The 14,172-nt window shown below is 41.0% G+C and overlaps 1 protein-coding gene across 1 annotated transcript in view; it reads right to left on the bottom strand.

Annotated features, from left to right (window-relative positions):
- Positions 1 to 14,172, bottom strand: part of DNAH5 (dynein axonemal heavy chain 5) — a gene marked incomplete at its 3' end in the record, with an annotated part of 148,604 nt that overhangs the window by 23,237 nt on the left and 111,195 nt on the right. The window contains exons 33-38 of the mRNA XM_017524678.2: positions 13,524 to 13,736; positions 12,609 to 12,833; positions 11,042 to 11,214; positions 2,195 to 2,373; positions 1,608 to 1,795; positions 1,081 to 1,275 (exon numbers count right to left, since the gene is read on the bottom strand). Coding sequence (XP_017380167.2) covers positions 1,081 to 1,275; positions 1,608 to 1,795; positions 2,195 to 2,373; positions 11,042 to 11,214; positions 12,609 to 12,833; positions 13,524 to 13,736 — 1,173 coding nt within the window. The remainder of the gene's footprint in view (positions 1 to 1,080; positions 1,276 to 1,607; positions 1,796 to 2,194; positions 2,374 to 11,041; positions 11,215 to 12,608; positions 12,834 to 13,523; positions 13,737 to 14,172) is intronic.

Here is a 14,172-nt window from a genome sequence, read left to right as displayed (position 1 = left end):
TTACTGATATGTAGTAGAAAATTGTGGCATGAAACCCACCTCCTGGTGGTCATTCTATATGAGAGTAGGCAGGACCCGTGATTTGCTTCTTCTAACTAATAGAATACAGCAGAGACAACAGGTTGTATGTGATTATGTGTGTGTGATTATGTGGTCACATTAGATTATACTGTAGCACTCGTTTTGCTGAAACCACTTTCCTTGCTGACTTTGAATGGTCATTTTGGGGAATCCCATATAGCAAGAAACTATGCACAGCCTGTAGGAACTGAGGAGGTCTCCAGCAAATAGCCAACAAGAAATTGAAGCCCTCAGTCTTACACCCTCAACTACCAGAATTCTGCTAACAACATGAATGAGCTCAGAAGTAGATTGCACCCATTCGAGCATCAGATGAAACCACAGCCCCAGCCAACACTTGATTGTAGCCTTGTTAGACATAAACTGCAGGACTCAATTCAGCTAACTCCTGACACACAGACACCATGTAGTAATAAACGTACACTGTTACAAGACACAAAATTGTGTTATGATTGTTACATGACTGTTATGCAGCAATAGATAACGAATGCAGAAGTATATGTTTAATTCCATGACTTTTAACTATTAAACAAACCTCACGATACCTGAACCTGCTACCCTAAGCAGTAGAGAAAACTAGCAAAAAGATTGTAACATATAAACCAGACAGTTAGCAAAGCTTAGTCAAATACTCAATTGGGCTTAGAATTGAGAAGAATAAATCATTGAGAGGTTCCTAAAAATCATGAAAATAAATAACACATATGACAATGAATCTATAAATGATATAAACAGCCAATGTTAATATCCATAAATCTTTGGCTCTTAAATCAGTGTAGATGATATTCACTTTATTTCTATGCTATAAATATTAATTTATTTAAATGTACTTCTTAATAAAACTATGCATATAAAATTTTTGTAGTAATCACCTTTCTTCCTAGTATGAATAAAATCCTTTGTCAACAAGCCCAGTCTAGAATTTCTCAAAAAGAGAACATTCTGCTGGATGGAAAAATGAAACATGCCTAAGTGCATAAGACCTCCAGGATGGCATACCTGCTTAGAAAGCTGCTCCTCACACAGTTTGTAAAGCGTGAAAAACTTCCTGGCCAAAACAACATTGTCAATGAAGCCACAACTAGCCAACTTCACCCTTATGATAATCTGACGGTCAGGGACCATCATGGCCACCGAGCGGAAATTAATCTTCAAGTTTTCAGGGAGTTCCTGCCGTCCAGCATAGCCAGGATTCTACACAGAAAATAAAACCCAAGGGTGAATGATGCAATCAACCCCACGTCAGCATGATATTAAAAGATTCATTACGTACACATGACAAATCTGGAATGACAACCAGAAAACTCATTTACATTGAGTAATGTAAAAACTCATTCTCCTTTTACCTGGACAGTCTGTCATGAGTTATTCATATGATCTTTGCTTAACCCCATAGGCTTTTCAACAGGAGGTAAAGTTACAATCCCAATTTCCATTGAGGAAAATAGAGGGCAGATGACCAGAGAGATGCCTGAAAACTGTGATAAGAAGACTGAAATTCAGTAGCTTTTCTAGCAGCTCCTTACCATGGTTAAGAAAAGCCCAAATTCAGGGTTCATAGTCACATTATCTCCATCAGTAAAAATAAAAGACTTTTTGCGCTCCTTTTTACATGTCAGAATAATGGAAATTTGCTGGGCTGCAACCGAGAGAACTGGTAGATCGATACGGTTAAACTCATCAAAACAGCCCCAGGATCCAGACTGTGCCAGTCCTTAGAAAGGAAATTAAACCAAAAAAAAAATCCAATTAGTAAATAATTTGGGAAAACCAAGAAAAAGGATACTATGTAGCTGCCAAAATGCACCAGGTGTAAGTTCATTCAAAAGTAAAGTGGAACAAATAGATCTATGTACGCCTCAGGTGACTCAAAGCAGCTCACAATTTGGCACTTTACCTGTAAACACCCAACCTGCAGTGATAAAGGAACATCTGAAAAAAGGCAGGAGATAGTAACACGTGGTCCACACACCTGGCAAGATTGAAGATTTTCCAAAAAATTTTACAAAGTTGAAAATGATTCTAAAATGTGGCCAATTGTTGAAAACAAATTTTAGCAAAATATTCCACCTTGGCTGAAATTTCTCATCAAATAAAAAAATATAACCCATACCTTTAAAAATCCGTCCAAGTCCTCGGAAATCCATTTGGTCTGAACAGTTGAAAACCACAACATATTTCCCAAGGCATCGCCCCATGTCCTTCGTGGTTTCTGTTTTGCCTGTGCCTGCAGGTCCAGCAGGAGCTCCCCCCATGCTCATTCCCAGAGCCTGAGCCAGCGTGATGTAACATCTGCAAGGGTAGAAACATCCCTAGAACCAGTCCTCAGGCACTTGGAAATACTTCTGAGACATCCCAGTGGCATGAAACCCACACAAGATTTAAAAACAGGCCATTGTCCTTACCTAACATTTCCCATACTACATCCTAAAACACAGTTATCCTTATCAATGTTAACATATGTTGAGGAAAAGGAGGGGTAGTCTATGATAAAATACATTTAAAAACACCTGAAAGGTTAAACAGGCTTCCTTACTGCTTCATTATTCAGGCTTTCTTATCATAATACAGAGAGAATCTCCAGGTATAAAAATAATACATTGCATTTCCAAAATGTATTTGGCAACTTTTTCGCAAAAATCTACCCCTATCAAAAAAAAATAATAATAATATTCTGTTAAACAGATCTGAATCCTTTCAAATAGATTAATCACCATTTGAATTTAAAAGTTGGCCATTAATGTAGTTGGTATTTAAAACACATATTGCTAAATAATCCCATCTTGAATCTATTTCTGTGGGCATCTCCTAAACTTGCACACACTTTCACAGCATCTTACCAGATGAGATTAACAAATAAAACATTTGGTGAGAGAATACAAGGATGCCTGCAAAGGAAACGTTTAACCTGATAACTTGCAGATGAATTACTTGTTAGCCAGCACCCCCTGGTGTTACCAAAGGAGACAAATTATAAAGTAGTGCCGTGTAGCGTTTTCTTATGGCCAAACTATAAAGCATTCATCTGGACTTGAAAAAGATTTCCAAGGAAATGAAATGACTATCCAGCTTGAGCAGTGGAAATGAAAACTGACCGAACCAGCTGGGGGTAGCTCCAGGTTCTCAATTTTATTGGAATCAAGTGCCATAAAGGCAAGTAAATGACTCAAACCTGAATGTATGCAAAGCCTCGATACAGAGGAGAAGATCTGGGCACGAAATCAGGAGGATGTCTGCTCTCACTTTGATTCTGCCTTTTAGTCCCAGGTCTTACTTCCCCTGTTGCACTTCTGCCATCCCTTCCAGAGCAGTGTCTGTAACAGCAACAGACACCACGTGTGCTCCACATACATCATCTTGTTTCATCTCCAGAGAACCCCAGAAAGAAGCTACTGTTCCTTTCCCCCCTATACAGAGTTGAGGGGAAAGGCTCACAGAGATTGAGCGACTTTTCTTAGGCTGTGGCACGAGAGCTGAGACTTCGGCCAGCCTGTCTGGTGACAAGCCAAGTCCTCTTGCTTCCCAGCTCTAGGACGAGCCCACCCTATCTGGGAAATAAAAATAACTAATGGGCACTAGGCTTAATACCTGGGCGACGAAATAATCTGTACAACAAACCCTCATGACACAAGTTTACCTATGTAACAACCCTGCGCTTCTACCCCTGAACTTAAAAATTAAAAGCTGAAAAAAAAGAATAAATACTAAACAAAAAAAAAGGAAATACATCTCCATCAACTCTGATCACTCGGCTGCTCTGTTATGCAGACCCTCGTTACAACCGAGATCAGTGGGTTTATGTTGAAACTGAAGAAGCGGCAAGTTGCTTCAAACAGATTGATCCTATTGACATGAAAAGCAGGCGGGCATGCCTGGTGACTTCTCCCTGACTCGGCTACGTGGGGCTTCAGACCCACTGCTACACTGGTGCCCAAACTGCCTTTCGGTGACAAGCACGGATCTGTCACAGCGTCTCCCTGTGTGTCTAGAGAGTTCTACATGTGGGTGTACCTCCTTCCTTCCCTCCCTTCTCTGCTTTCCCTTCTAGTCTATCTATTGGCTATTTTCAAAACTATCTCCATTCATGAGCAGAGTTTGAACTTTGTGTTTTAGTTGCCTGTGGTCAACTCCACTTAGTTTTCTACCTTCCAATTAAACTGCTATAAACTCTCTGCAGTCAGGAGCTAGGTCTGGTTCACGCTTGTACCCTCAACTGCCTGCCTAACCCCTGGCATCTTGTAGTATAATTTGTTGAATAAATGACTTGTGCTGATTCAGCCATACATTCTCATCTGGTCTTTCCTGCCCTAACAACTACAGGAATTTGAATGGGACTCTGATGCCAAATAAAAAGCCACCAACCTCATGACCCAGGGCACATTAACACTCGAACTAACCAAATCTATCACTAGCGTTTGTCTTCAGTATTCATAGCACTGCTGGTGCGTTTTGTCACATGGAAACCAGGAGTGGTTTCAACTCCTATTGGTTCTAAACTGCTGAAAAGTTTCCCTGTGCATCAGCAGGGTATATTTCTTCCTTGAGAACTGGGTTTAGTTACAGGCTCTTTGATTATAAGATGTGCTTAAGGAGAAACCAAAGGAAAGGTTGCTAAAGAATGTGTTATCATAGGCCAGGCATAGTGGCTCACGCCTGTAATCCCAGCACTTTGAGAGGCTGAAGCAGGCGGATCACTTGAGGTCAGGAGTTCAAGACAAGCCTAGCCAACATGGTGAAATCCCATGTCTGCTAAAAATACAAAAATTAGCTGGGTGTGGTGGCACGTGCCTGTAATTCCAGCTACTCGGGAGGCTGAGGCAGGAGAATCGCTTGAACCCGGGGGGCGGAGGTTGCAGTGAGCCAGGATCATGCCACTGCAGTCCAGCCTGGGCGACAGAGTGACTGAGACTCCATGAGACTCCATCCCTCCCAGAAAAAAAGTGTTATCAGCAATTATGACAAGCAACAGTGATAGCAAGAATAATAATAATAAACATTTGCTCTGTGTCACACCCTGTGCTGGGTACTTACATTACCTCTAGTCCACACAATGATTCCAAACCAAGGGAATCAGGGAGGTTAGGGGTCTTGCTCAAGACCACACAGCTGCTAGGGCAGTGCCGAGTGGTCCACACTCAGGCAAAACTCACAGAAGCCATGAGAATGTCAGAGAAAGGTACGAGTCCCATCTACATTTCTTATCAAGCAGACAGGATGCCTCCATCAGCCCTCAATTTCCTCCAACTTTTGTCTTAAGTGACAGCAGCAGTCAGGGCAACTCTAGTCTTCATTAAAAACACTGTGAGTTTTTGGAGAAAAGTTCTCTTTGTTATTATATTATAATGGCTATTTTATCATCTGAAATGTCTGCAACTCTGTCCACGTGGCGTTGAGTTTCCCAGAATCCAGGGAGCTGCCACAGCTGTTGAATTCACAGGTCACTCAGCAAAGGGCTGACAACATGTCAGTGCCTCCAGTATTTGGCGTTTTTAAAGTATTAATTCCAATGAGGAGCTTTCTCTTGCAAAAGGGAAGCAAATCTTGCAGTGGAAGCTCAGTAACTAGCAAAAATTAATAACTCACTTCCCACATAATCAAGTTGGTTAAAGAAAAATAAACAAGTGGGCATTTAGGGTGAAATAGACAAACGAACTTCAGAATCTCTTCACTGGCGTGCTTAAAAGTACTTGCTTTGCTTCTAAAGTTCTTAGGTTTTTTGACATAAAAAGCTATACAAGATAATGAGCACAGTGGAAGAATGAGGTTGCAGAAAAGACTATAAACTATGGTACCTATATGTGAAACTGTAAAAGGATTTTGATATCTAAGCCTCCAGTTTTCAGAGGGATAGAACACTGCTGATCATTTTGAAAAATAGAAAAGTTTCCCTCCCACACATTCTACTTCACGTTCTTCTGTACCATTTAACTTTTTCACCATTAAGATGTAATTTTGGAAATAATCATTTCTTTCATTTATTCAAGAACTATTTATTTAGCACCTGTTATGTGACAGAACAATTCTAGCGAACAAATCACATGATGCCCATTCACCAAGGATCTTACATTCTAAAAAAGAAAATAGATTAATTAAAAATAAGAAACAGGGAAAATAAAGCTGAGTAAGAGGGTTAGGGATTTGGAGATCGTGAGAGGTTAGAAGGCCCTCGAGGTGACCCTCTAGCAGAGGCCTAAAGGAAGAAGGAAGAAAGCTATGCCACTATTGAAGGAAGAGGATTCCAGGCCAAGCATATAACAAGTCCTAGGGCCCTGAGGCAAGACTGTGCTGCAGCTGCGCAAACAGCAGGTGGCCAGAGCTGAGTGAGGATAGAGGAGCAAAGAAGAAGCAGAGGCCAGATTGTACCAGGCCTCGCAGGCCCACAGGAGGACGCTGGCTTTTCCTTTGCATGAGATGGAACCATCGGGGAAGTTCTGAGGCAAAGGATCTGACTTACATTCTGGTGTGTGAACTGAGAAAAGACTGTACAGGGACAACAGCAGAGGCAGGGAAGCCAGTAATCACTATCATATTCTCACAACATTATCACAATGATCCAGGTCAGAGACTGCAGTGGGCTGGATAAGAGTAGTAATGATACCTATAATCCCAGCACTCTGGGAGGCCAAGGAGGGCAGATCACCTGAGGTCAGGAGTTCAAGAACAGCCTGGCCAACCTGGTGAAACCCCATCTGTACTAATAATGGAAAAATTAGCCAGGCATGGTGGCTCGCGCCTGTAGTCCAAGCTACTCAGGAGGCTGAACAGGAGAATCACTTGGACCTGAGAGGTTGCAGTGAGCGGAGACTGCACCACTGTGCTCCAGCCTGGGCGAGAGAGTGAGACTCTGTCTCAAAAACAACAACAAAAAAAGAGTAGTAATGATATAGAAGTGATTAAGGAATAATCGTAGGCAGATAGAGAGGGTAAAGGGAGTTCTCAGCAGGTTCTTTTAATAAAACAGAATTAATTCTTTTAATAAGAAGAATAATAAGCTTTTTAATAAAAACAGCTCCCAAAATATTTCTTTTCTAACAGAAAAGTGGCTTAAAGAGCCAGGCTAGCAAGCTTTGATATGCAAATGTTGGTGATTAGAAACAGTTCACCCAGGATGGCAATTCCCGCCCTCTTCTCCCTGTCACAAACATCATGGCCACCTCCAGAAAACTCCACTTGTGCAGGACATCATGGCGACCTGCATTTGCATATTAAAGAGCTAGGGTGGAAGGGCCAGTTTTTTCCAAAGACTACATAAATGACACACCTGGTCAAACCAATACCCTAAGCCCTATGCAAATCAGACACAGCCTCCTCCAGCCTCCTAATGTAACCGACTGTTTTCTGCCCCACATGGGCTTTTTCTCTCTCCACTCGGAGCCCCCCTCCCTCTGTCTCTGTACGGGGGAGCGTTTTCCTTCCTTCTTGCCTATTAAACTTTGCATTCCTTGAAACCACTCCACATGTGTCCATGTCCAATCCACAAAACAAAGGACCCTGATGTTTCTTCCAGTCATTGGAGTTGTATCAGTAACGACAAAGGGGTGAAAATGGTCACATTCTCGATGTAGCCTGAAAGCAGGGATGACCAGATTGTTGGTAGATTGGATAGTGAGGTGAGAAAGAAGGAAAGGCTTCAGGGTCACTACAGGGAGTGCTGGATTGCCCATCTGGAAGGTGACGTATTCACAGGCTTCAGGGTTTAGGACATGGACATCTTTTCGGGGGCCATTATTCTGAATATCACACTTCCTCCCAGCACTGTAATAAAACGGAATGGTCACTTGCTAGCATGAAGAAGACGAAGATGACAGGAGGGCACTTTGTGAGGCTGACCAAACACGCTAAGGTTAAATACCCTGTAACATCCAAGTGGACATGTCATGTAGGTACATACGTGTCTCTGGAGTTCGGGAAAGAAACTCTGGCTTGAGGCAGAGATTAGGATTTTTAAAGCCAAGTGGGGTCACCTAAGGAACGAGTAGAAGTGGAGAAGAGAAGAGCCTAGGAGTTCTATGTTTAGAGGTCAGAAAGATGAAGAGGAACCAGTAGGAACAGGTACAAAAGGACAACCAGACCATTAGGAGGAACCAGGTGAGTGTCGTGTCCTGGAAACCATGTGATGGAAGTGTATCAAAAAGGAGAGAATGGTAACCGCATCCATGCAGCTGAATGTTCAAGAAACACGAGATCCAGGAATGACCACTGGATTTAGCAACAGGTCTGAGTGACTTTCAGAAGAGCTGTTCTATTAGAGTGATGGGAAAAGTATGACAAAATAATGGTCCCCCAAAGATGCCCGCATTCTAACCCCTGCAACCTGTAAACATCTTACCTCCCACAGCCAAAGGGACTTTGTGGATGTCATTAATGTTAATGACCTTCAGAAGGAGGGATTATGTTGGATAATAAAGTGGACTCAACCTAATCTCATGAGTCCTTAGAAGCAGAAGAGATGGGCAGAAGAGTGGGTCAGAGACACAAGACAGAAGAAGGAGGGGAGATTCAGAGAATGAAAGGCACCTGACCCACCATTGCTGGCTTTGAAGATGAGGGAAGGAGTTAGGGTCAGGGAACGTGGCAGCCTTCAGAGGCTAGAACAGCCCTGAGCTGACTTAAGATAATGGGGACCTTGGTCCTATGACCAGGAGGAAAGGTCTTCTGCCAACAACCTGGAAGAGCAGGAAACAGAACTCAGTCTCCGGGAAGAAACACGGCCCTGCAGCACCTGATTTTAGTTCTGTGAGATCGCATCAGACTTCTGCTGGACAGAACTACAAAAAGAACCCATTTGTGTTGTTTAAGGTTTTAAATTTGTGGCAATTTGTTATGGCAGAAATAGAAAATTAACACTGAGAGCCTGAATGAAGTGAGCTCAAGAAAAACCAAGCAGAGAGAAACTGCTTTTGAGGGGTTTTGAAGGGAGCGTGGAAGTGGGAAGGAAACCGGGCCAATCACGGTAGGGCTTGCTGTGTGGAGGCAATCACAACATGTCTGTGTGTTGATAAAAAAGATTCAGTAGAAAGTGAAAAATGGATGATGCTCCCAGAGAAGAAAACCTGGGGTCAGTGGGCATGTTGGCTTTGGACAACAGCATGGACCATCCATTCGAAGAATCTGGAGAGAACGGGCTGCATGAGAACAGACACCCAGGTTAAGGCACATGGTGATGGAGATGAGCACATCTGTCTTCTCAATAAAACAGGAAACAAGCACACACCTGTAATCCCAGCACTTTGGGAGGCCAAGGCAGGCAGGTCACCTGAGGTGAGGAGTTCGAGACCAGCCTGGCCAACATGGTGAAATCCTGTCTCTACTAAAAATACAAAAATCAGCCAGGTGTGGTAGCACATGCCTGTAATCCCAGCTACTCGGGCATCTGAGGCAGGAGAATCAGCTTGAACCCAGGAGGTCAAGGTTGCAGTGAGCCAAGATTGATTGTACCACTGTGCTCCAACCTGGGCGACAAAGCAAGACTCCACCTCAAAAACAAACAGGAAACAAAGCCTTGGGTGGAGACAGAGGAAGACAAGGGAGTGCTGGAGGCTTGAAAGGCAGGAGACATAAAATAATCACATAAGCATTTTATGAAAAATTCCTACTTCGGAAATCCAGTTTTTAATGCACATTACTTCTAATTGAAAAATCATCATTGTAGATAATTATGCAGCACAATGTAATATTATGTTATATGAATAAAATATGGAATGATTAATGCAAGCCGTTTGACCATAACAAGCATTCAGTATATCCCTGAAGCAAAAATATACAATGTAGTTGATACCACAAAGTTCAAATTAGACTAACCAAATCACAGAATATTAGCCCTGCAAGCACCCTTAGAGAAAACACAGCTCAGGGGTCCCCAACCCCCAGGCCACAGACCAGTATTGGAGCTGAATGAGGACAGAGTATTGGTCGATGGCCTGTTAGGAACCTGGCCACACAGCAGGAGATGGGCAGCAGGCAAGTGGGCGGAGCTTCATCGGTATTTACAGCCACTCCCCATGGCTCACACGACTGCCTGAGCTCTGCCTCCTGTCCCATCAGCGGCAGTATTAGATTCTCATAGGAGCGCAACTTTTATCATGAACCCTCTTGTGAACTGTGCATGCAAGGGATCTAGGGTGGTCGCTCCTCACAAGAATCCAGTGCCTGATGATTTGTCACCATCTCTCATCGCCCCCAGATGGGACTATCCAGTAGCAGAAAAACACGCTCAGGGCTCCTACTGATTCTACATTATGGTGAATTGTATAATTAGTTCATTATCTATTACAATGTAACAATAGAAATAAAGTGCACAGTAAATGGAATGTGCTTGAATCATCCCAAATCCATCACCCACCCTCTGCTCCGTAGAAAAATTGTCTCCCACAAAGCCAGTCCCCGGTACCAGAAAGGTTGGGGACTGCACCCTGACTTAGCTCATCTTACAAATGAGGAGACTGAGTCTAGGGCGGTTGCAGTGGCAGGTATCACAAACACAACTGGTAAATTACAGGCAGAGGGAAAAGTTAACACTCTGGAGGCCTGGCCAGTAGCCTCTCCCACTTTTACCTGCACTGATACTCAATTTCCTTCCTGCTTTAAAAAAAAAAAAAACTTAATTGTCTCTCAGTAAGAACAAGATACTCAAGCAGCCCCCAAGGCCCACCATGATTTGCACCTGAGAACACACAGCAATTCATTCCTTTTCTTGCCCATCCGCATCCACATGTAGTTTATACATTTAAACTCTGCCTCTACAAGACTGAAGGCAGAAGAAGCAAGGTCTGTGTCAGTCACAAACCTAAATCCCATGTGAAGACACAGGTGGAAAGCTAAAAATACTAAATTTCAAAGCTAAAAATACTAAATTTTAGTATAAAAGAGCCGATAAACCCTGAGAGACTTTAAGCAAAAATCCTCTGGGCAATTCGAAAGAATAAAAATGGAGGGGGGGTGGGGAGAAGGGTTCCATCACCTGTCTGTAAGTGGAGTTATGACAAGCCTGTCAGTGCAGCCTAAAAATTCATTCTGGTATATGAAAGCCACATCTGTGATGTGAATCATCATCTTGTCAGAATCTTCGTTAAAATAAAATCTGCACTGTTTCAGCCATTCAAAGTCCATAGGGCTCTTGATATGCATATGGCACTGAAATTCAAAAGGAGTATGTTAGAGCTGTGATGAGAATCACTCATTAAATATACACATTAGCATTCATGTAGATCATAAAGTGAAATAAATAAAACTCAAAGACGACCCAACTATTTCAGAGGTGTCAACTACATCACCAGCTAACCCACTCATTTACTGATCGATAAAAAAATACTTAGAAGATGGGAATAAGAAAACTCAAGAGAAACTCCTAATTATGGCCCTCCAATGTAAGTGGCTTTACATATTTTAATAATAAGATATTCATTTCTAAAATTTCACCCTTAAACGCCTAATGCCATAGTCCTAACCATGAAATCTAATCCATGAAAAGCATGTTTTGGTATACAAAGACAGAACCAAACAATCTCATTAGGAAAAAGACATCCCTTAAGACTATAACAAAGTACACTGTTGAGTTTTTTTAATCCATTAATTATTTTTCCCAAGAATTACACTGGGCCAAAATTTCTAACATCTAAATGGCAGGTAATTTACTGGCAATCCTTTTGTCCAGATTTTTTAAGCAAAATTTTAAGCCACTTTCATCATTTTTCTTTGACAACTAAGAAGTCTAAAATTAGCCTGAGCCCTTTATTTCTCAGAGAGGCAAGTATTGTGCTTAGCTATTAAGACAGGAGGTTAGCACACAATAGCTTGGATGTGCTGCCTTTATTTCCATTACATCAAAATCGATCTTTCATAATCATTTTCACATAATGGGGTGAGACAAATCCAGAAAATTATTATGAAAATAAGAGCTTTTTGCCTCTTATCGAATGTATTTTGTAGTAGAGGACAAATTTCATTTCTTTTTATTTCCCATTTTCTGTAGCTACAAAACTCTCTTCTTCCACCCTGTACTCTCTTTTCCCACCCTGTTCTCTCTTTAAAATCAAAAATCTGTATGACACCTGAATGTCAGAAGCTATATTAGGAAAGACCATTTCCAATCAATGACATGAAATTTATCAAAACTTGTTAAGAATGTGATTTTTTAAAAGCCTTAAGGGAAGTCCTAAACAACTCTACTAAGCATTATTACTAATAATTTCTGTAGCAAGAAACTAGTGATATTCAATTAACAGGTAAAAAGCAAAAAAAAAGATGTATAAAGGCTTCTCAGATATTACATGACAATTTTAACATTAAAAATCATCACATTAAAAATTTGTTTAATAAAGTCTAATTGCCTCAATATCATCATAATATGACTGACATTCAGTTAAGACTGAGAACAAAGCTGACAACAAGCCCTGACTACGAACATGATTCTTTGCCAGAATTTAATCTTTTCCTTGAATTCAATCAAACTAGTTCTACTAGGTAAACACAGATGGTGTCTAGAATTTGTTTTTTTCTATACGCCACAGCATTTATAAAGAATTTACCAGGTCATCAAAGATGTCCCTTTGGTGCACATGGATAGTAATCAGAGTCTCATATTTCACTCGTTCTGTGGAACTCAGGTCCCTCGTGGTGATGTCTATCAGAGTATTGAGTAGCTCCAGAAAAGACTGATTCGTTTTCTGCATGATTTTCTTATCAAACTTGGCATTTCTAAGGGCTTCCTCTGAATCCCGTGTCCATATCATTTGAATTCCTAATAATCCAACCTTATGGAAGTAAAAAAGCTCTATGAATTTGTATGACATATTTATGTATTTAAATAGAAATTACAACATGATCAATAATAGTGATTGTTATGCAAGTATAAAGCCATGATTACATCAACGTTGATGCCTTTTTTCATAGCCAATGGAAACTCTATTTCTTATCATTTTAAGTCATTTATGTGGAAGTCACATTTCTCCCTAGATAGATTTTAAGTTGCTTGCAGGCAAAGAATGTCTGAAACTTGCTTTACCCAAACTATCACGATGTTGAGACAGAGTGGATGCTCACCAAACTTTTACTGATCACAGTAACTAAGCAAACATTGTTTCCTGTATTTTAATACTGAAATCTATTTTTCATATTTTTAGTATATTTTTCAATTTTCAGTACATTTTCATGATTTTTGTACACTGTTACATCCAACATTGAGTAGGGAAAAAACTGTTTTAAGTTAAAGACAATACATCAAATATATCTATAACCCAAATACACAATTAAGTCTATAAATATATGACCATATAATCTGTAGTTGAAATCTTTAAGATTATGCATATTTAATGGGTCCTTATGAAAATCTTAATACTGGTCTAGAGTTAAATTACAGCCATTTGTGAAGCTTACAATAGGTAATGTCTGAGATTTAAGATGACTATTTTATAAAACATACTTTTCAGTTTCAAAACACTCACCTGAGCAGGGAAGGATGAAAGAAATTCCATTAGTTGGAAATCTGCTTCTTGAATATTTGCAGCTGCCTGGCGAATTACAAGATGCAACGAGGACTGAGATTCTTCCAAGAGAGAATTAAGCCAAACTTCTACATTGCCCTCTGCCATGACAGGCTTATTCAGTTCAATCGTCTCACCCTCTCGAGAGGAAATTGACAGAATTCGATCATAGATCTATGTTAGAAACAAAATAAATAGCTATAGTCATATGAAAAGTAAAAATGAATTCTTGACTTGTCCTTCCCATAGAAAGTTCAGCTACAGATTATAAAACATTGTAAAAGGCAAAATACAAACTACTTCAAAACAATTTTTTTTTAAAGCCATGAAATCTAAAAGGCAATATGACATCAATTCAGGTCTGGCGCAGTGGCTCACACCTGTAATCCCAGCACTCTGAGAGGCCAAGATGGTGGATCACCTGAGGTTAGGAGTTCAAGACCAGCCTCAGCAATATGGTGAAACCCCATCTCTACTAAAAATACAAAAATTAGTTGGGCGTGGTGGTGGGCACCTATAATCCCAGCTACTCGGGAGGCTGAGGCAGGAGAATCGCCTGAATCCAGGAGGCAGAGGTTGCAGTGAGCTGAGATCATGCCATTGCACTCCA

Source organism: Cebus imitator, unplaced genomic scaffold (assembly GCF_001604975.1).
Source record: "Cebus imitator isolate Cc_AM_T3 unplaced genomic scaffold, Cebus_imitator-1.0 Scaffold35, whole genome shotgun sequence".
Classification (NCBI taxonomy): domain Eukaryota; kingdom Metazoa; phylum Chordata; class Mammalia; order Primates; family Cebidae; genus Cebus; species Cebus imitator.
This window is presented reverse-complemented; position numbering and strand designations above follow the sequence as displayed.